General features: G+C 42.1%; 1 protein-coding gene across 1 annotated transcript in view; it reads right to left on the bottom strand.

The window, feature by feature from the left end:
* Positions 1 to 21,053, bottom strand: part of TERF2 (telomeric repeat binding factor 2) — a 663,265-nt gene that overhangs the window by 521,459 nt on the left and 120,753 nt on the right. Inside the window, exon 4 of the mRNA XM_086945762.1 lies at positions 19,519 to 19,605. Within this exon, the coding sequence (XP_086801888.1) occupies positions 19,519 to 19,605 (87 nt within the window). The remainder of the gene's footprint in view (positions 1 to 19,518; positions 19,606 to 21,053) is intronic.

Here is a 21,053-nt window from a genome sequence, read left to right as displayed (position 1 = left end):
GCATTATTTACAACTTTATACAACAGAGCAGCTGTGTTTCATTCTCCTAAATGCAAGTTGTTCATCTGAATGAATGGAGAACATTGGTAATTTTCTTGTCACTCAATAAATGAGAAATTTAAATCAAGCTTAAACAAGAAATCAGATCATTGTAACGTCTATAATTGGCCTTAGTATTCACAAAACAGCCACCATATTGGCGCCACCATACGTCTACCACCTTAATAGTTCATAGGTCAATAATTCATGGGTCGACGCGTTTCGAATCCTATCTAATTGTGTAGGATTCTCTTCAGGACCAAACCAACTCAATCTGTGAAAAATAAGTGAAAAAAACCTCTGTCAGTGAAAACTAAAGAAAGACTCTCGAGTCACATTCTACATCCAACCACTCTCAACATATTACCTGTCATTCTTTCGACCTTGTTTTTAGGCGTGATGAATTTGCTGTAAAGAATCGAAACATTGTGTTTCAGAAATTGTGCACATGAGTTCAACGTTTTGAGAAAAAACTTCGTGACGGTCGAAATAGTACTTACATATTACTAAGGGTAGAGCCTCCCTTTTGAATGCGTGTCCACTTGGTAATTTTTAAGTTCCGATTGAAGGGGCGCATTCGCCTCGTGTGCTCAATCTAAAAGTAAAAGTAAAAAACAACGGAGATGGTTATTCCGTTGTGGTCACTAAACCGGCCTGATAAGCGAGCCCGAGAGCACCCATTTACCGTGCAACTCCGCTCGCGTTGACTTGCTAGATCCCGGGTTCTGTTTACCTGAGGCTGCGTGATTCTCCTCCAGTATGGGTCGCGGTCGGTTTGAAAAACGCGATACCAAATGGGCGGATGAGCCTCTATTTACTCCCATTCATTTCCGGTTTTCGGGTCAGGGGCTCATGGGATTTGTAGTTTTCCGTCTGCCGGAGGTCCCTCCGGCTTCTTATTGTAGTCATGTGTTGGAAGCACGTATAGGGTGCCATGGTGAAGTCATAACACATCTTCAGAAGCATATACGGATCTTTATAGGCTATACAATTCCGACATTTCATTTAAACCTTGTGTGGCTGTATTAAATTTCAAAATTAACATAGCCTCACGCTGTCGCAATTTGGCCTCTACGTCTCCGCCTCTGGGGTCAGGGTCAATTTTCGAGATAACAGTCCATCTTAAGTCTTGTTCACTGTGCAGTTGATCCATCCAATGTTGAACTAGTGGGGCAGTGACCACTTTCCTCTTTATCCGTGATTTATGTTGAGACAACCTTTGTCTTATTTCCTGGTTTGTCTTTCCTATGTATAGCTTATCGCAGGGACATAGGATCCCGTACACCACATTTTTTGATTTGCAGTTGGTAAACTGGTCATGTTTCCAGGATATTCCTGAGTGCTGGAATAGATCCCCTTCCTGAGTGGAAGCACAGCAAAGGCATGTGCCACATTTGTGATGACCTTTGATAGGTGGCAAGTTGACATAGTCCCTCATTGTCACTGGTTTGGTTTTTGGAATCGCTGCTCTGACAATATAATTCGCAATGCTTTTATCTTTTTTGAAGGCAAATAAGGGATGTTGCGAAAATTGAGTGTCTAGATCTTTAATCAGATGCCAATTCTGGTAGATCAGTTTTTTGAGAAAATTCGATGTAGGACAATATGTAGACACGCAGACAATCCGTGTCTGTTGTTGTTTCTGTCTCCTTTTTAACAATTCCTCTCTAGGTGTACACCATGCTCTTTTGATGGATTGGTTTAATAGTTTCACCGGGTATCCCCGGTCTTGAAGTTTGTTTTTCAAGATATTCGCATGGTACATGAATTCATCTTTGAATGTGCAGTTTCTGCGGATGCGCAGAAACTGCCCTATCGGAAGGTTTTGTTTGAGACTTCTTGGATGATTGCTCGAAAAATCTAGCGCTTTATTGCGATCCGTGTCCTTCTTAAAAAGGGTTGTGACTAGTCGTCCATCTACACAATATACTTCGACGTCCAGAAAGGACATTCTTGTTTTTGAAGTTTGTAGTGTAAATTTGATATCACTTGTCCTGTCGTTGATCCAGGTGTGAAATTCAACCAATTGTTCATGTGATCCTGACCATTTGAAAAAAATATCGTCTATATATCTTACCCATCCTCCTATCCACTGGAGGAATGGGTTATTATTATAGACGAACATCTCTTCATATTGGCTCATATAAAGAATTGCCAATTCCGGGGCAAAAGGACAGCCCATGGCTACTCCTCTTGTTTGAAAATAGAATTCTTCACCAAACTTGAAATAGTTTTTTGTGAGGGCCAGTTTCGCCAGTTGTAATATGAAATCTGTTGGAATTCTCATGGGGCTTTCTCGCTTGTTCAAAAAAATCTCTAGAACCTCCAAAGCCTGGTCCTGGGGGATTTGGGTGTACAGCGAGACTATGTCCATACTTACTAATGTGTCTCGATTCTCAATGAATGTCATTTGTTCCAGTTTTGATAAAAAATCAGTGGTATCCAGAATGAATGATTTTACCGTTAAAATGAAAGGTTTCAGGAAAAAATCAATAAATTTGGAAACTGGTTCGAACAGTGAGTCGCATCCAGAAATGATAGGTCTGCCCGGTGGGTTATCTGCATTTTTGTGCACCTTGGGTAACACATAAAATAGTGGAGTTCGTGGGTATTTATTAGACAAGAAATTGAATTCATTCTTCCCGAGAAATCCTTGGTCAAGTCCGGTTTTTAATATTGATCCCAATTCATTTTGTAGATCCAATGTTGGGTCCTTATTAATTTTCCGATAGCACGTGGAATCTGACAGTTGTCTGACTGCTTCTTGAATGTAGTTTGTTGTTCCCCATACTACTATGGATCCGCCTTTGTCGGCCTGTTTCACTATAATGTTGTCATTTCGTTTGATAGTTTGCAGAGCCGACTTCTGATCCTGAGACAAATTCGGTTTGACATAACCGTTCCTTCGTTTCTCCTGTACAGCTAAGGCTGAGAGTACCGTTTTTTCGAAATATGTGACCTCTTTGGGCACTTTATGTGCTGGGGGGCAGAAGCTTGATTTTCTTTTAAAACCAGTGGTCTCCGTTTGAAGAGAGGTCTCTTTATCAGCAAAAAATGTGGTCAGTCGGATTTTCCGGCAAAATTCTATAAATTCAAGTTTTAATCGCACGAAGTCGGTAAATCTTGATGGTACAAATGTGAGTCCCTTTTCAAGGACACTGATTTCCGATGATGTTAGTGTCGTATTAGAGAGATTAAAAATGGAAGATTTTGTATGAGATGTTAGTTCTTGTAATTTTGCCTTCGCGTTGACATTTCCCATGGCTGGTTGTATCTGGTTTTCCCACGTGGTTTTTGTGCGTCCTGTCCTAAAAAAGTCTGTTGTTGCTGCTGATTTTGATAGTTTTGTTGATATTGTGGCTGATAATTCCTCTGATAACCACCTCTTTGATTGAATCGCGGGCGGGGGCCTGCTTGCTCCGAGTCGCTGCCTCCAGAGGAGGATGTTTCTGAAAATGTGAGAAACTTAGAGCGAGATCTCCCTTGGTTGTCGTTCAGGAAGCGTCTTGCTTCTGGTCTTGAATAAAATTCTTGTTGTAAATACGGATATGTTTTTTCGAATGTGAAATTCCGTTTATCTCTTTCGAAGTTGTTGTCTTTCTGTTGGACAGTAAAATCTTTAAATTCAAGTATCTCTTTGTCCACTCGCTCAAGTAAAGCTTTACAATCCTGGATCAAAGGATTAACTTTGATTTCTGCTTCCAATTTCTCAATCTCCTCGAGTTGTGCTTTTGATAAACGTTGCGCAGTTTCAATGGTTAACACCATCAGATCCCGGCTACATTTAGTCTCAATGTAACTGAATCCTTTCTTATATATATTATCCTCGGTGAATATGACTGGTATATTCTTTACAATTAACCCGGATGGTATGGTTCCTGACCTCAGATGTTGGAGCAGGTAGTGACCGTGCAAATCTGTTCTTATTTGTTTCTTCTTCGAACGAATCAGTTTGTCTGATTCATTACTCACTTGTGCCGTATTACTGAGTGTGGCGGAGCCAAATGTGGGAGGGTCCTTCAACAGTTTTTTAATGTGATCTTCGCTGTATGCGAAGGTCTGATCTTCTGACATAGTCGAAAGCGAAAGTACAAGATCTCTTTCACCTATAGGGTGTTCATACATACACTCTCATTCTTCATTCAAAAGAGAAATTTAAATAAGTGCAACATAAAATTGTGAAAAACGAGTGAAAACGCCAAAAGAAAAGTGGCTCGACTAGCTGCCTGTCAATGAAAAGCTACAAACAACTATTAACAACTAGCCACAGCCCAAGGCCCAAGGATATCAAATTTACACTACAAACTTCAAAAACAAGAATGTCCTTTCTGGACGTCGAAGTATATTGTGTAGATGGACGACTAGTCACAACCCTTTTTAAGAAGGACACGGATCGCAATAAAGCGCTAGATTTTTCGAGCAATCATCCAAGAAGTCTCAAACAAAACCTTCCGATAGGGCAGTTTCTGCGCATCCGCAGAAACTGCACATTCAAAGATGAATTCATGTACCATGCGAATATCTTGAAAAACAAACTTCAAGACCGGGGATACCCGGTGAAACTATTAAACCAATCCATCAAAAGAGCATGGTGTACACCTAGAGAGGAATTGTTAAAAAGGAGACAGAAACAACAACAGACACGGATTGTCTGCGTGTCTACATATTGTCCTACATCGAATTTTCTCAAAAAACTGATCTACCAGAATTGGCATCTGATTAAAGATCTAGACACTCAATTTTCGCAACATCCCTTATTTGCCTTCAAAAAAGATAAAAGCATTGCGAATTATATTGTCAGAGCAGCGATTCCAAAAACCAAACCAGTGACAATGAGGGACTATGTCAACTTGCCACCTATCAAAGGTCATCACAAATGTGGCACATGCCTTTGCTGTGCTTCCACTCAGGAAGGGGATCTATTCCAGCACTCAGGAATATCCTGGAAACATGACCAGTTTACCAACTGCAAATCAAAAAATGTGGTGTACGGGATCCTATGTCCCTGCGATAAGCTATACATAGGAAAGACAAACCAGGAAATAAGACAAAGGTTGTCTCAACATAAATCACGGATAAAGAGGAAAGTGGTCACTGCCCCACTAGTTCAACATTGGATGGATCAACTGCACAGTGAACAAGACTTAAGATGGACTGTTATCTCGAAAATTGACCCTGACCCCAGAGGCGGAGACGTAGAGGCCAAATTGCGACAGCGTGAGGCTATGTTAATTTTGAAATTTAATACAGCCACACAAGGTTTAAATGAAATGTCGGAATTGTATAGCCTATAAAGATCCGTATATGCTTCTGAAGATGTGTTATGACTTCACCATGGCACCCTATACGTGCTTCCAACACATGACTACAATAAGAAGCCGGAGGGACCTCCGGCAGACGGAAAACTACAAATCCCATGAGCCCCTGACCCGAAAACCGGAAATGAATGGGAGTAAATAGAGGCTCATCCGCCCATTTGGTATCGCGTTTTTCAAACCGACCGCGACCCATACTGGAGGAGAATCACGCAGCCTCAGGTAAACAGAACCCGGGATCTAGCAAGTCAACGCGAGCGGAGTTGCACGGTAAATGGGTGCTCTCGGGCTCGCTTATCAGGCCGGTTTAGTGACCACAACGGAATAACCATCTCCGTTGTTTTTTACTTTTACTTTTAGATTGAGCACACGAGGCGAATGCGCCCCTTCAATCGGAACTTAAAAATTACCAAGTGGACACGCATTCAAAAGGGAGGCTCTACCCTTAGTAATATGTAAGTACTATTTCGACCGTCACGAAGTTTTTTCTCAAAACGTTGAACTCATGTGCACAATTTCTGAAACACAATGTTTCGATTCTTTACAGCAAATTCATCACGCCTAAAAACAAGGTCGAAAGAATGACAGGTAATATGTTGAGAGTGGTTGGATGTAGAATGTGACTCGAGAGTCTTTCTTTAGTTTTCACTGACAGAGGTTTTTTTCACTTATTTTTCACAGATTGAGTTGGTTTGGTCCTGAAGAGAATCCTACACAATTAGATAGGATTCGAAACGCGTCGACCCATGAATTATTGACCTATGAACTATTAAGGTGGTAGACGTATGGTGGCGCCAATATGGTGGCTGTTTTGTGAATACTAAGGCCAATTATAGACGTTACAATGATCTGATTTCTTGTTTAAGCTTGATTTAAATTTCTCATTTATTGAGTGACAAGAAAATTACCAATGTTCTCCATTCATTCAGATGAACAACTTGCATTTAGGAGAATGAAACACAGCTGCTCTGTTGTATAAAGTTGTAAATAATGCCACTAACCTCTACCAACCCCAACTTCTATGTATCACTCATATATGTTGTCTAGTGTCTAACTGTATGTCAAGTGTCTAAGTGTGACCCCAATTGTGTTTTTGACCCTTTTCCGGCACTTTCAATTGGTTCTCCTCCCAACTGACTGTTCATTGTTGTATATACTGTATGATCTTTTGAATAAGATGATTTGAGAAAACAAATGATAAAAACATAATCTAAAAAATAAAAAATAGATCTAAATTTATACGTTGAATTTAATAAACATTGATCCTAAAAGTCCTTGTGATTTGAATTTGTAGCGACGGAAAAAGAGGTCAGCTTGAGAGAGCGATTGGTAGCTCTTCAAATGTAATCTACATAATCCAGCTCACAGTACTGGCAAATTGTTTTGTTCACTGCTTTATAGGCGCAGCCTTACTGTGTTGTACGCCAGACCCTACTTGTTTCTTAGTGAATTAGCGGGCGCCGGCTCGCGAGGGGCACCTCTGAGACAAGATTATTGTCTCAAACTTGCGAACCCATTGTTTGCCACAGGCCTTGGGCTGTGGCTAGTTGTTAATAGTTGTTTGTAGCTTTTCGTTGACAGGCAGCTAGTCGAGCCACTTTTCTTTTGGCGTTTTCACTCGTTTTTCACAATTTTATGTTGCACTTATTTAAATTTCTCTTTTGAATGAAGAATGAGAGTGTATGTATGAACACCCTATAGGTGAAAGAGATCTTGTACTTTCGCTTTCGACTATGTCAGAAGATCAGACCTTCGCATACAGCGAAGATCACATTAAAAAACTGTTGAAGGACCCTCCCACATTTGGCTCCGCCACACTCAGTAATACGGCACAAGTGAGTAATGAATCAGACAAACTGATTCGTTTGAAGAAGAAACAAATAAGAACAGATTTGCACGGTCACTACCTGCTCCAACATCTGAGGTCAGGAACCATACCATCCGGGTTAATTGTAAAGAATATACCAGTCATATTCACCGAGGATAATATATATAAGAAAGGATTCAGTTACATTGAGACTAAATGTAGCCGGGATCTGATGGTGTTAACCATTGAAACTGCGCAACGTTTATCAAAAGCACAACTCGAGGAGATTGAGAAATTGGAAGCAGAAATCAAAGTTAATCCTTTGATCCAGGATTGTAAAGCTTTACTTGAGCGAGTGGACAAAGAGATACTTGAATTTAAAGATTTTACTGTCCAACAGAAAGACAACAACTTCGAAAGAGATAAACGGAATTTCACATTCGAAAAAACATATCCGTATTTACAACAAGAATTTTATTCAAGACCAGAAGCAAGACGCTTCCTGAACGACAACCAAGGGAGATCTCGCTCTAAGTTTCTCACATTTTCAGAAACATCCTCCTCTGGAGGCAGCGACTCGGAGCAAGCAGGCCCCCGCCCGCGATTCAATCAAAGAGGTGGTTATCAGAGGAATTATCAGCCACAATATCAACAAAACTATCAAAATCAGCAGCAACAACAGACTTTTTTAGGACAGGACGCACAAAAACCACGTGGGAAAACCAGATACAACCAGCCATGGGAAATGTCAACGCGAAGGCAAAATTACAAGAACTAACATCTCATACAAAATCTTCCATTTTTAATCTCTCTAATACGACACTAACATCATCGGAAATCAGTGTCCTTGAAAAGGGACTCACATTTGTACCATCAAGATTTACCGACTTCGTGCGATTAAAACTTGAATTTATAGAATTTTGCCGGAAAATCCGACTGACCACATTTTTTGCTGATAAAGAGACCTCTCTTCAAACGGAGACCACTGGTTTTAAAAGAAAATCAAGCTTCTGCCCCCCAGCACATAAAGTGCCCAAAGAGGTCACATATTTCGAAAAAACGGTACTCTCAGCCTTAGCTGTACAGGAGAAACGAAGGAACGGTTATGTCAAACCGAATTTGTCTCAGGATCAGAAGTCGGCTCTGCAAACTATCAAACGAAATGACAACATTATAGTGAAACAGGCCGACAAAGGCGGATCCATAGTAGTATGGGGAACAACAAACTACATTCAAGAAGCAGTCAGACAACTGTCAGATTCCACGTGCTATCGGAAAATTAATAAGGACCCAACATTGGATCTACAAAATGAATTGGGATCAATATTAAAAACCGGACTTGACCAAGGATTTCTCGGGAAGAATGAATTCAATTTCTTGTCTAATAAATACCCACGAACTCCACTATTTTATGTGTTACCCAAGGTGCACAAAAATGCAGATAACCCACCGGGCAGACCTATCATTTCTGGATGCGACTCACTGTTCGAACCAGTTTCCAAATTTATTGATTTTTTCCTGAAACCTTTCATTTTAACGGTAAAATCATTCATTCTGGATACCACTGATTTTTTATCAAAACTGGAACAAATGACATTCATTGAGAATCGAGACACATTAGTAAGTATGGACATAGTCTCGCTGTACACCCAAATCCCCCAGGACCAGGCTTTGGAGGTTCTAGAGATTTTTTTGAACAAGCGAGAAAGCCCCATGAGAATTCCAACAGATTTCATATTACAACTGGCGAAACTGGCCCTCACAAAAAACTATTTCAAGTTTGGTGAAGAATTCTATTTTCAAACAAGAGGAGTAGCCATGGGCTGTCCTTTTGCCCCGGAATTGGCAATTCTTTATATGAGCCAATATGAAGAGATGTTCGTCTATAATAATAACCCATTCCTCCAGTGGATAGGAGGATGGGTAAGATATATAGACGATATTTTTTTCAAATGGTCAGGATCACATGAACAATTGGTTGAATTTCACACCTGGATCAACGACAGGACAAGTGATATCAAATTTACACTACAAACTTCAAAAACAAGAATGTCCTTTCTGGACGTCGAAGTATATTGTGTAGATGGACGACTAGTCACAACCCTTTTTAAGAAGGACACGGATCGCAATAAAGCGCTAGATTTTTCGAGCAATCATCCAAGAAGTCTCAAACAAAACCTTCCGATAGGGCAGTTTCTGCGCATCCGCAGAAACTGCACATTCAAAGATGAATTCATGTACCATGCGAATATCTTGAAAAACAAACTTCAAGACCGGGGATACCCGGTGAAACTATTAAACCAATCCATCAAAAGAGCATGGTGTACACCTAGAGAGGAATTGTTAAAAAGGAGACAGAAACAACAACAGACACGGATTGTCTGCGTGTCTACATATTGTCCTACATCGAATTTTCTCAAAAAACTGATCTACCAGAATTGGCATCTGATTAAAGATCTAGACACTCAATTTTCGCAACATCCCTTATTTGCCTTCAAAAAAGATAAAAGCATTGCGAATTATATTGTCAGAGCAGCGATTCCAAAAACCAAACCAGTGACAATGAGGGACTATGTCAACTTGCCACCTATCAAAGGTCATCACAAATGTGGCACATGCCTTTGCTGTGCTTCCACTCAGGAAGGGGATCTATTCCAGCACTCAGGAATATCCTGGAAACATGACCAGTTTACCAACTGCAAATCAAAAAATGTGGTGTACGGGATCCTATGTCCCTGCGATAAGCTATACATAGGAAAGACAAACCAGGAAATAAGACAAAGGTTGTCTCAACATAAATCACGGATAAAGAGGAAAGTGGTCACTGCCCCACTAGTTCAACATTGGATGGATCAACTGCACAGTGAACAAGACTTAAGATGGACTGTTATCTCGAAAATTGACCCTGACCCCAGAGGCGGAGACGTAGAGGCCAAATTGCGACAGCGTGAGGCTATGTTAATTTTGAAATTTAATACAGCCACACAAGGTTTAAATGAAATGTCGGAATTGTATAGCCTATAAAGATCCGTATATGCTTCTGAAGATGTGTTATGACTTCACCATGGCACCCTATACGTGCTTCCAACACATGACTACAATAAGAAGCCGGAGGGACCTCCGGCAGACGGAAAACTACAAATCCCATGAGCCCCTGACCCGAAAACCGGAAATGAATGGGAGTAAATAGAGGCTCATCCGCCCATTTGGTATCGCGTTTTTCAAACCGACCGCGACCCATACTGGAGGAGAATCACGCAGCCTCAGGTAAACAGAACCCGGGATCTAGCAAGTCAACGCGAGCGGAGTTGCACGGTAAATGGGTGCTCTCGGGCTCGCTTATCAGGCCGGTTTAGTGACCACAACGGAATAACCATCTCCGTTGTTTTTTACTTTTACTTTTAGATTGAGCACACGAGGCGAATGCGCCCCTTCAATCGGAACTTAAAAATTACCAAGTGGACACGCATTCAAAAGGGAGGCTCTACCCTTAGTAATATGTAAGTACTATTTCGACCGTCACGAAGTTTTTTCTCAAAACGTTGAACTCATGTGCACAATTTCTGAAACACAATGTTTCGATTCTTTACAGCAAATTCATCACGCCTAAAAACAAGGTCGAAAGAATGACAGGTAATATGTTGAGAGTGGTTGGATGTAGAATGTGACTCGAGAGTCTTTCTTTAGTTTTCACTGACAGAGGTTTTTTTCACTTATTTTTCACAGATTGAGTTGGTTTGGTCCTGAAGAGAATCCTACACAATTAGATAGGATTCGAAACGCGTCGACCCATGAATTATTGACCTATGAACTATTAAGGTGGTAGACGTATGGTGGCGCCAATATGGTGGCTGTTTTGTGAATACTAAGGCCAATTATAGACGTTACAATGATCTGATTTCTTGTTTAAGCTTGATTTAAATTTCTCATTTATTGAGTGACAAGAAAATTACCAATGTTCTCCATTCATTCAGATGAACAACTTGCATTTAGGAGAATGAAACACAGCTGCTCTGTTGTATAAAGTTGTAAATAATGCCACTAACCTCTACCAACCCCAACTTCTATGTATCACTCATATATGTTGTCTAGTGTCTAACTGTATGTCAAGTGTCTAAGTGTGACCCCAATTGTGTTTTTGACCCTTTTCCGGCACTTTCAATTGGTTCTCCTCCCAACTGACTGTTCATTGTTGTATATACTGTATGATCTTTTGAATAAGATGATTTGAGAAAACAAATGATAAAAAACATAATCTAAAAAATAAAAAATAGATCTAAATTTATACGTTGAATTTAATAAACATTGATCCTAAAAATCCTTGTGATTTGAATTTGTAGCGACGGAAAAAGAGGTCAGCTTGAGAGAGCGATTGGTAGCTCTTCAAATGTAATCTACATAATCCAGCTCACAGTACTGGCAAATTGTTTTGTTCACTGCTTTATAGGCGCAGCCTTACTGTGTTGTACGCCAGACCCTACTTGTTTCTTACTTGCTGAAAAAGAGCCATCATCTAAACCTAATGGCCTCCTCTTCGGAGAAGATATGATTAAAACTCTCGGCAAATATGTGGCGACCTTTACAGCCTTCGACAAAGCCCAAAACAATATGAAACGTGTTTTTGGTCAGGCCGTGGAAGAGGCCGTTCTTCCGGCCGAGGGAATTTCCGGCCTTTCACCTACGGAAGAGTAAAGAGGTTCATCCGGTAGAGGTAGAGGCTTCTACCCCTCCAACTCCAGACAGTACTTCCCACAAAGAGGGAGAGGTTCACGCGGAAGAGGCTTCCCCGCTCGTGGTGCTTCCAACAACACCACCTCAAGTAAGTGCACTTCTTTCTTCTTCACCCCCAAAGGTCGGGGGCAGACTCAAACATTTCATTCATGTCTGGGAATCCTTAACTCAAGACCCGTGGGTTCTTGAAACTGTTCAGGGCTTCAAAATAGACTTCACAGAGATTCCTTTACAATCTACCACTCCCAATCCTCTGATTCTCTCTTGAGAACATCTAGAAATCGTCAAAGAAGAGGTTTCCTATATGTTAAAGAAGGGCGCAATAATAGAGGTCCATTGGTCTCAAAAGAATTTTGTGAGCACCCTTTTCCTAGTCGAAAAGAAAGACAAGGGTTGGCGCCCAGTAATAAACCTTCAAGACGTAAACAAGTACCTCGTCTACCGTCATTTCAAGATGGAAGGCATCCATATGCTCAGGGACCTTCTACTCCAAGGAGATTGGCTAGTCAAATTGGACTTAAAAGACGCCTATTTTACCATTCCCATGGCAATAGAACATCAGTCCTTTCTCCAATTCATTTGGGACAATCGCCTTTTTCAATTTCAGGCCCTCCCTTTCGGTCTTTCATCCGCCCCTTGGTGTTTCACCAAAATCATGAGAACGATAGTCTCCATCCTAAGAGCCAGGGGTATTTGTCTCATCATCTATCTAGACGACATACTAATAATGTCCCAATCTCACTCTCAGATTCTAGAAGATCTACAAACCTCCATGAACATCATAGAAAGCCTTGGGTTCATTATAAACAGGGAAAAATCAATCCTTTTACCCTCCAAATCTCTGGAGTTCCTTGGCTTCACTGTGGACACATCCAGGTGTCTTCTCTTACTCCCCAAGAAGAAGATTGCCAAAATTCAGAAAGAAATCAGATTTGTCCTCAAACATCACTCTTTATCCCTCAGAGAGCTGGCCAGACTCCTTGGTCTCCTTTCTTCCTCGATCCAAGCTATCTTCCCTGGCCCCCTGAACTACCGTGTTCTTCAGAGAGTAAAAGCCAAAGCTCTCAGATCCGGACTTTGGTACGGAGACCAAGTCTCTCTAGACGAAGAAGTCAGACTAGAACTTTCTTGGTGGCTGGACAATTTGGACGCCTGGAATGGAAGAGCTATCTTTGGTTCAACTCCAGACTTCTTTCTAGAGTCAGACACCAGCCTTCACGGTTGGGGTGCCAGTCTCCTCGACACTGGTGGTGTATGGACCCCTTCGGAATCTTCCCACCATATAAATTTCTTAGAAATGACAGCCGGGCTCTATGCACTGATGAGCTTCAGACAGTCTCTTCAGGGCAGATCCGTTCTCCTGAAGATGGACAACGTTTCCGCAGTCTCGTATATCAACCGTCTTGGCGGTACGAAATCTGCCGACCTATCGGATCTGGCCAAGAAACTTTGGATGTTCTGTTTGGAACACAAGATTTCCCTGAGGGCAGAGTACCTCCCCGGAAAATCCAACCTCTCTGCAGATTGGAACTCGAGGTTCCTAGTAGACTTCAGCGATTGGAAACTCAATCCGACCATTTTCAATTCCCTGGTCCACTATTGGGGTCCTTTCGATGTGGACCTTTTTGCAAGTCGTTTGTCTTCCCAGCTTCCACAGTATTTCAGCTGGATGCCAGACCCGGGTGCTCCCGCTGTCAACGCTTTCCTCCAACCTTGGGCTCCTCTCCGACCCTACGCCTTTCCCCCCTTTGCTATGATTCAAAGGGTTCTACAGAAAGTGAGACAGGAACAGTGCTCCCTGGTCCTGATAACCCCCTTCTGGCCGTCTCAAGCATGGTTCCCCACAGCTTTGGAACTCTCTTGCGACATTCCCCTCCTAATCCCGGCTTCTCAAGGTCTCCTCCTAAACGCAAACGGAGAAGATCACCACCTGGTTCTTTCAGGGAGCCTGAACCTTCTTGCTTGGAAAGTGTCAGGCAATCTAACCAATTGTCTGGACTTTCGTCATCTGCTCTTACACTCCTCGGAGAATCTTGGGCACCTGGAACACACTACCGATATAATAACATCTGGAAAAAATGGTCTAGTTGGTGCTTGGAAAGGGACTTGGATCCTGTGGAAGCTCCTATCGTTAATATAGTCAATTTCCTAGTGGAACTTTTCGACAGTGGTCTCTCCTATAGATCCATTAACTGTTATAGGTCTGCCATTTCCGCAGGTCACTCTATTGTCAACGGTAAAACCGTAGGTAAGAACGCTATTATTTGTAGAGTCCTTAAAAGTATCAGACTTAAAAGGCCCCCCAGGCCTAAATATCAATCTGTTTGGGATGTTACACTATTGCTTGACCTTTTTTGCTCCTGGCCTGATAACTCCCTTCTTAACAGAAAATGTCTTTCAATTAAACTTGCCTCTCTTCTTTGTTTAGTCTCCTGTCGCAGAGTTTCAGATGTTAAAGATCTGGACATCTCCAATAGATGTTATGACATGTTTGGTGTTAAATTTGAAATTTTTAGGAGAACTAAGACCATGTCTGACTTTATCTTTTATCCACGTTTTGATTTTTGTAAAAAACTCTGTGTGGTTGATTGTATGAAGGAATACGACTCCAGGATGTCTAATCTTCGACCCCCTGATGCAAATCAACTTCTTGTTTCCTACGTTAAACCCTTTAAACCCATCTCATCCTGCTCTATCGCAAGGTGGGTTAAATTGGCTATGAACTTCGCTGGTATTGACCTTTCAAAATTTCAAGCTCACTCACTAAGAAGCGCAATGGCCAGCAAGTCATACTGGTCGGGTGGTAAGTTGGATGCTATCCTTAAGGCTGCTGATTGGTCTAATGCCTCTACCTTTGCCCATCATTATTGTAAACCAATTGAACATGTTTCTGATGTTGTGATTCAAGGCTACCAACATGCATAATGTAGCCTCCTGTCTTGTAATGAAATTGTGATTCTCCTATTAACATGACCAGAGAATCTGGATTTCATTAAAGAAACGGAGGCTAACATTATCCCTCCCGTCCCTCCCTTGAGGGATATTGAGGATTGATTTGGTTTACAATGTTTTCAATGTTTCATTCCTTTTAACCTTATGTTATGCTTTTCTTGTTGCTTCTTCTGAAGGTTACTTTGTGCCTTTCTTGATTTCCTTTATTTTCTTTCAGACAATTCGAATTGATGAATCTCCAAGGATTTTCCAAGTTTCAACAATACTTCCTTCAAGTTTTAAGATGTATTCTTAGTTTGACCTGTCGTTCAAGGCATTTAAAAGAGGCTGATCTTTCCTGGCACACGCCTTTTATGGATACTGTGATGTCACTTTGTTCTTATTCTAGTCTTTGTGATGTAAGCGGCTGTGTGAGCTGCATTGAAAGGATTAATGCATAATGTTAGCCTCCGTGTCTTTAATGAAATCCAGATTCTCTGGTCATGTTAATAGGAGAATCACAATTCACTCTATTACCACTGTTGGTGGTTTTTAAATTTGTTTTTTTATTATGTTTTAGATTGTAACCCATTCGGGAGGTAAAAAATAAATTTCATGATCATTTTTAATTGAAAGTGTTTGCCTGGTACAATTACTAGTGTTTTCAGTTGTATTCTCTTTGGTTCAGCTGTTCACTCTGCCTTGTTTTGTGTTAGTAATTTGTTTTTGTTCATATGATATGGAGAATTATCCTACTTCCTAAGCTAGACCCCACTTATGAATAATGATTCAGCAATCCTAGTCTGCTACGTTCAAGACAGGGACTCTAAAATCTTTTCCTATGTAAAGATCCCCCTCCCTGCTATAAATTACAGGGGAACCTCCTATTTTCTTTTACAAGTGAGTTCCATTTACGCCTGTAGTGCTGGGGACGGTGGGCGCTGCTGGGTTCAGTGTACACGGATTCCACGCGCAAACAGACCTTTCAAACTCCTGAGGCCCATTCTGATGCCAGAATTTGGTCAGCCCGTCTCTCAAGTACGGGGTTAACTTTCACAGATAAATCTCACTTTATTTTTCACACTAAAGAGCCTTTTCTGTCCAAGAAAAACTTCACATTTACTTCTATCCGAGCTCCTCTGGAATTTGCAGCGGCGCACGGTTTGTTTTGCCTGTGGGGTGGCTGCAGTTGAACAGCAGCTCCAGAACAGATGTCTGCTTTGAATAGAGGTAAATAAATATCTCTTGAACACAAGGTTGTATGCCCAAAGATTATGCTGCAAACGGGCTCCGGATCTGGGAGGTGCAGGCGGGGAAGGTTCCGCGGACAGCACCAGACTAACGCTATCCAGAGCTCCCATCCATCGGAGTACTACGGTGGCCGGCTAGAGTCTAGTCTAGTTTGGTCACAGGAGGCTAGCGCTCGAAGAAGGCTCCACCGTCCGCAGCGCTGTGTGCGAGTTTTAAGAAAAGAAACGCACGGCAGACCCAGCAGGGTGGCTGTTTTCACCGAGGTGTTTCAGTGACATTAAAGGCACTGAGAGCGAAGCCGCAGCCGTCTCTGATGCCGACTGTGTCCCGAGGTGGCAAACATCCCCCTTGTTGACAGCTACCAATCGCCATTTTAAGTGTGGCAGGCAGATGCGCGGAGGGATGCCGGATGGGGGCGGGGGCGGCGCACGGTTTGTTTTGCCTGTGGGGTGGCTGCAGTTGAACAGCAGCTCCAGAACAGATGTCTGCTTTGAATAGAGGTAAATAAATATCTCTTGAACACGAGGTGGCAAACATCCCCTTGTTGACAGCTACCAATCACCATTTTAAGTGTGGCAGGCAGATGCGCGGAGGGAAGCCGGATGGGGGCGGGAGAGCCTGGTGGGGGGGTGGGAATGCAGGTGGATAGGGAGATGTGCGTGCTTGTGTTGTCACGTGACCCGCTTTTGTGGTCACGTGACTCACATGCACTGTGGAAAAACCGCAGTGGTTTGACGAGTCGAATGGAGCACTTGAATTTTCGCCTATTACATTCGCAAGCTAATGATAATAGGCGAAACCTAAAAACTGGAGGTACACACTGCAGCTGCTCATTTGTTACAGGGGCTGATATTGCAGCACTGCTGCAAAACCGGCCCCCAGTAACAAAAACGTCCCCCAGCCTTCCCCCCCACTGGGAAAACACCCGGTGTCTGCTACGGCCAGTCCAGCTCTGATCTCTTTTCTGAATCATTTTTGTCCACCATAAGCGCGGAAGGGTATACTCAGATGTGAGTCCCTTGCTCATTGCACCATCAGGATTCAAGCAAGCCGGGACGAAGACGGCTGAAATGCCAGAAACCGGTCCCCGGAAGCTTGTTTCCTTCCCAGTATAAGAATTGGCTTGGTAGTTTGGTCTGCCCTGTTCCCATGATGCACTGGGCCAGGGTCAGACTAATTTGCATGTAGCCAAGTTCTGAGCTGGGATGGTGCAGTGAGCTAAAAAACGGTGATGGATCAAGCCCTGATCTTTGGACTGGGTAAGAGTGGTCTGCTTAATTCAGACACTCTGTTCATCACCACCCCCTTTTCTGAATCATTTTTGTCCACCATAAGCGTGGAAGGGTATACTCAGATGTGAGTCCCTTGCTCATTGCACCATCAGGATTCTAGCAAGCCGGGCCGAAGATGGCTGAAATGCCAGAAACCGGTCCCGGGAAGTTGTTTCCTTCCCAGTGTAAGAATTGGCTTGGTAGTTTGGTCTGCCCTGTTCCCATGATGCACTGGGCCAGGGTCAGACTAATTTGCATGTAGCCAAGTTCTGAGCTGGGATGGTGCAGTGAGCTAAAAAACGGTGATGGATCAAGCCCTGATCTTTGGACTGGGTAAGAGTGGTCTGCTTAATTCAGACACTCTGTTCATCACCACCCCCTTTTCTGATTCAGCTCTGATCTGCAGCATCAATCCTCAGTGGGTAGCACAAGCTGTCATCTCGTATATGCTTTCCAGGTTTGCAGTCTAAGCTATTGCCTTGTGTGAAGAATGAACCATGTTCGAAGCATTCCTAATTCTTGCAGACCAAGTGCTACACAAGCTCACATTTTATTTGCCTACTTGACAACTTCAGCGCCATCAGTTTCTGCACCCAGGTGACCCAAAACACCACCTGGTATATGGCTCTTTACTGTGACCAACAACATTCTCTCAGCTGTTAGAAAGTCGCTGCCACTTTTTTCAGTCACCATTGTCTTCTCTGGCAGCCTTCCTATTCTGTCAAAAAGCTATGCAGAATCTAAGCAATCACCCATTAAGCACTCTAATCAAGAAAATAAGGTGCAGTTTGTTATGAGATTCATTCACTGCTTCAGCATCACAAATTCACAGTTTCCACTTGTTTGGGAAGAACTGACCACAATACCACTTAATCCTAAATATAGTGTCAAAAACTAAGGACACGTTTCTGCACTTACAACTAGTAATTAATATTGGTACAGGCTGTGTGAATTGGCAATATGTCATCTGGTACCTATATGCAATACCTATGCCTAGTGCAACACCAGCTTTACAGGTAGGAGTAGAGAACACATTTCTATAAACCTGCACAAATAAAAAAAATCACTGGATGTCAATAAGATCGTTTTAGCCGTATGTTTGTTGCCAGATATGCTATGCTTAAGGTTTAGCTCTTAGCATGAACATTGTATAACAATCTGCCTTTTGCATTTCTTTCAGAGGGAAACGGATCTTTGCGTGTCAGCAAATGCTGAAAACACATGTAACAACGACCCACGTGGACACATTCCAAGAAATATTAGTCAAGGTGGTCAAAGAGGAGAGCTGAAACTCTTACAGTCACTGTGCATTGTAAGCAAAGAGGGAAATTGCCTTTTACGAACATTGCCCAAGTTATGAAAAAAACAACTACGTATGGGGCATGTGGATAGCAGAATAAAGATGACTGTGATAGAAAGATTAGCCAACGTAAGTATAGAAGGATGGGGATACCCTATTTCAACATCAGTCACATGGTACAAACATACGCAGCCTGTTCAGTCTGAGCAAAACGATGCAACAGAAACTGTATGCAGATTACTCCATGTAGGTAAAATGATTGAAGAATTGCAGGAGGATATCAATAATGGGAGGAACAAGCAGATGTAGCCAATCTTATGGGTGCTTTATTCAAAGTACGAAAAGTCATTGGGACATTACTGGGCACAATAGGAAAGAATCTTAGAAGGTTGTAACACAGGAGGAATAAAGTCTACAGAATAGAATATAATTTTCCTGGGACACTAAGAGCATTCACACGAATATAATAAAATATAGCACACTTATAAAGCAGCACTACTGGTCATTTTTGTATAATTTGTAAAACAAAAAGGGCGAGCAGCCACAGCATGACACTCCAAGATTAAAATCCCAAAAAAAGCAGTTGTGGCTTGAACTAGGGTGCACAGAGAGGGGTCTGTCCATCCAAGCAAACAAGTTATTGGGAGCTTACATTGTCATAAGTAGGCATTCATGAGAAGACACAACTTTTAAGAAAGCAATTTTCAATGTTGAAGGCTTTGTAGAATACAGGATTTGTCCGTTGAGACTTGCAGCAGGAGTGAAGGTTGGTGTTGAAGAATGTATAGAAGAGTGACACCAACTAACATTCTTCAACCTCACCTCCCGGCATAATTAATGCAGATAAAACAGCAGAGAAAATAATACACCTACCTCTGTGCTGAATCCATGCGCAGTGTACTTTTTCAGAATTTCAGAAGCTCTTTCAAACTGCCTATGTTTAATACAGATGACAACAGCCTAAAAGCCAGAACAGAGAAAAACATAATGATTAAACAATATTTAATCCGTCAAATACTTAATACAGGTGCCCAAAGATCGATTTAGAGCTCGCAGAAGCGATGACAAATTGTCAGGACTGCCAAATACCATGTATGTATAATCTGCATTCCATCTCTATACACTCTCTGCGCCTTCATTTAACTATTGCAGGCTATGTTTTTCATCCCTGCTTTCTCCCTCTGTCACCGTGTTCCCCTCTTTTCCTCCTTTTGTGTTTTTCTTATTCTTATTATGAGGCAGAGTCTGGTGAGGAAAAAAAGGGCTGGTCCCTCAAAAAATAGTCCAGGCGGGCCCCATTTGCCACCAATGACTCAAATTAAGCACTGTAATTAAAGTTTACTTGCTTGTCTCTAACAAATTCCAAAGAGGGGTCGGACAAAAACAACCATTTAGTGTATTGTATTAGGGGAACTAATTAAGTTGGACACTTGATTCGCCCCCACTGCGTTCATCTAACTCTAACAAACGTTTCAGGGAAAAAGACTACTGTATGTTCACTTTGCTTTGGTTTAACATACAATTGCTGGAGAGCAGGGGTCTATTGTGCATGGGATACCCCCAAAATTAATTTTTGATGGGAAAAACTCCATAACAGCTGAAAGTAAATACAATTTGGCAGGTATATGACACATATCTTCAGCCCATTCCATTTTCTGATTTGCCGTATGTTTATACAGCTGTTTTATTTATTTATTTATTTGCGTGTTTATATAGCGCTATGAATAAACTCCCGTAGGAGTATCTCCGCGCTAATGACAACCGGTAGAGAAACTGAGAAAGGAAGTAATGAAGTTAAAATTGTGCCAATGAAGCTCCTATCTTAGCTAGAATGAACTAAACAAGAAAGTTTTCAAGTATTTCCTGAAATGAAGATGGTTACAGCATTGCCTCAATGAGAGCGGGAGTGAATTCCAGAGGTTAGGACCTACCACGGACAGAGCCCTGCCACCTAGCCTTGATTTAGTTATCTTAGGGACGCTCAGTAACAACTGTTCACTGGATCTAAGAGCCCGGGTAGGGACGTATGGGACACATTTACTGGCCATATATTCTGGTCCCAATTGATTGAGGCCCTTATGAATGATACAGCAGGTCTTAAACTTCACTCGTTGACGTATTGGCAACCAGTGAAGTTTGTGTAGTAACGGTTTAGAAGGGGATCTGGGTGGTGCGTTAAGCACCAACCTAGCTGCTGTATTCTGCACCACCTGCAGACGATCCAGAACCTCTTCATTTGCACCTGCCAAGAGACCGTTACAATAATCAAGGCGGCTGATAACCAGAGCCTGAACTAAGGTTTTCCTATAGGAGTCAGGGAGGAAAGGAAAAATCCTACGGAGGAGACCTATCACGTGGAAACAGGATCCCACGGTAGTGATGACATGTTGCTTCATGGTCAGCTCCGG

This window comes from Lissotriton vulgaris, chromosome 12, assembly GCF_964263255.1.
Source record: "Lissotriton vulgaris chromosome 12, aLisVul1.2, whole genome shotgun sequence".
Taxonomy (NCBI): Eukaryota; Metazoa; Chordata; class Amphibia; order Caudata; family Salamandridae; genus Lissotriton; species Lissotriton vulgaris.
This window is presented reverse-complemented; position numbering and strand designations above follow the sequence as displayed.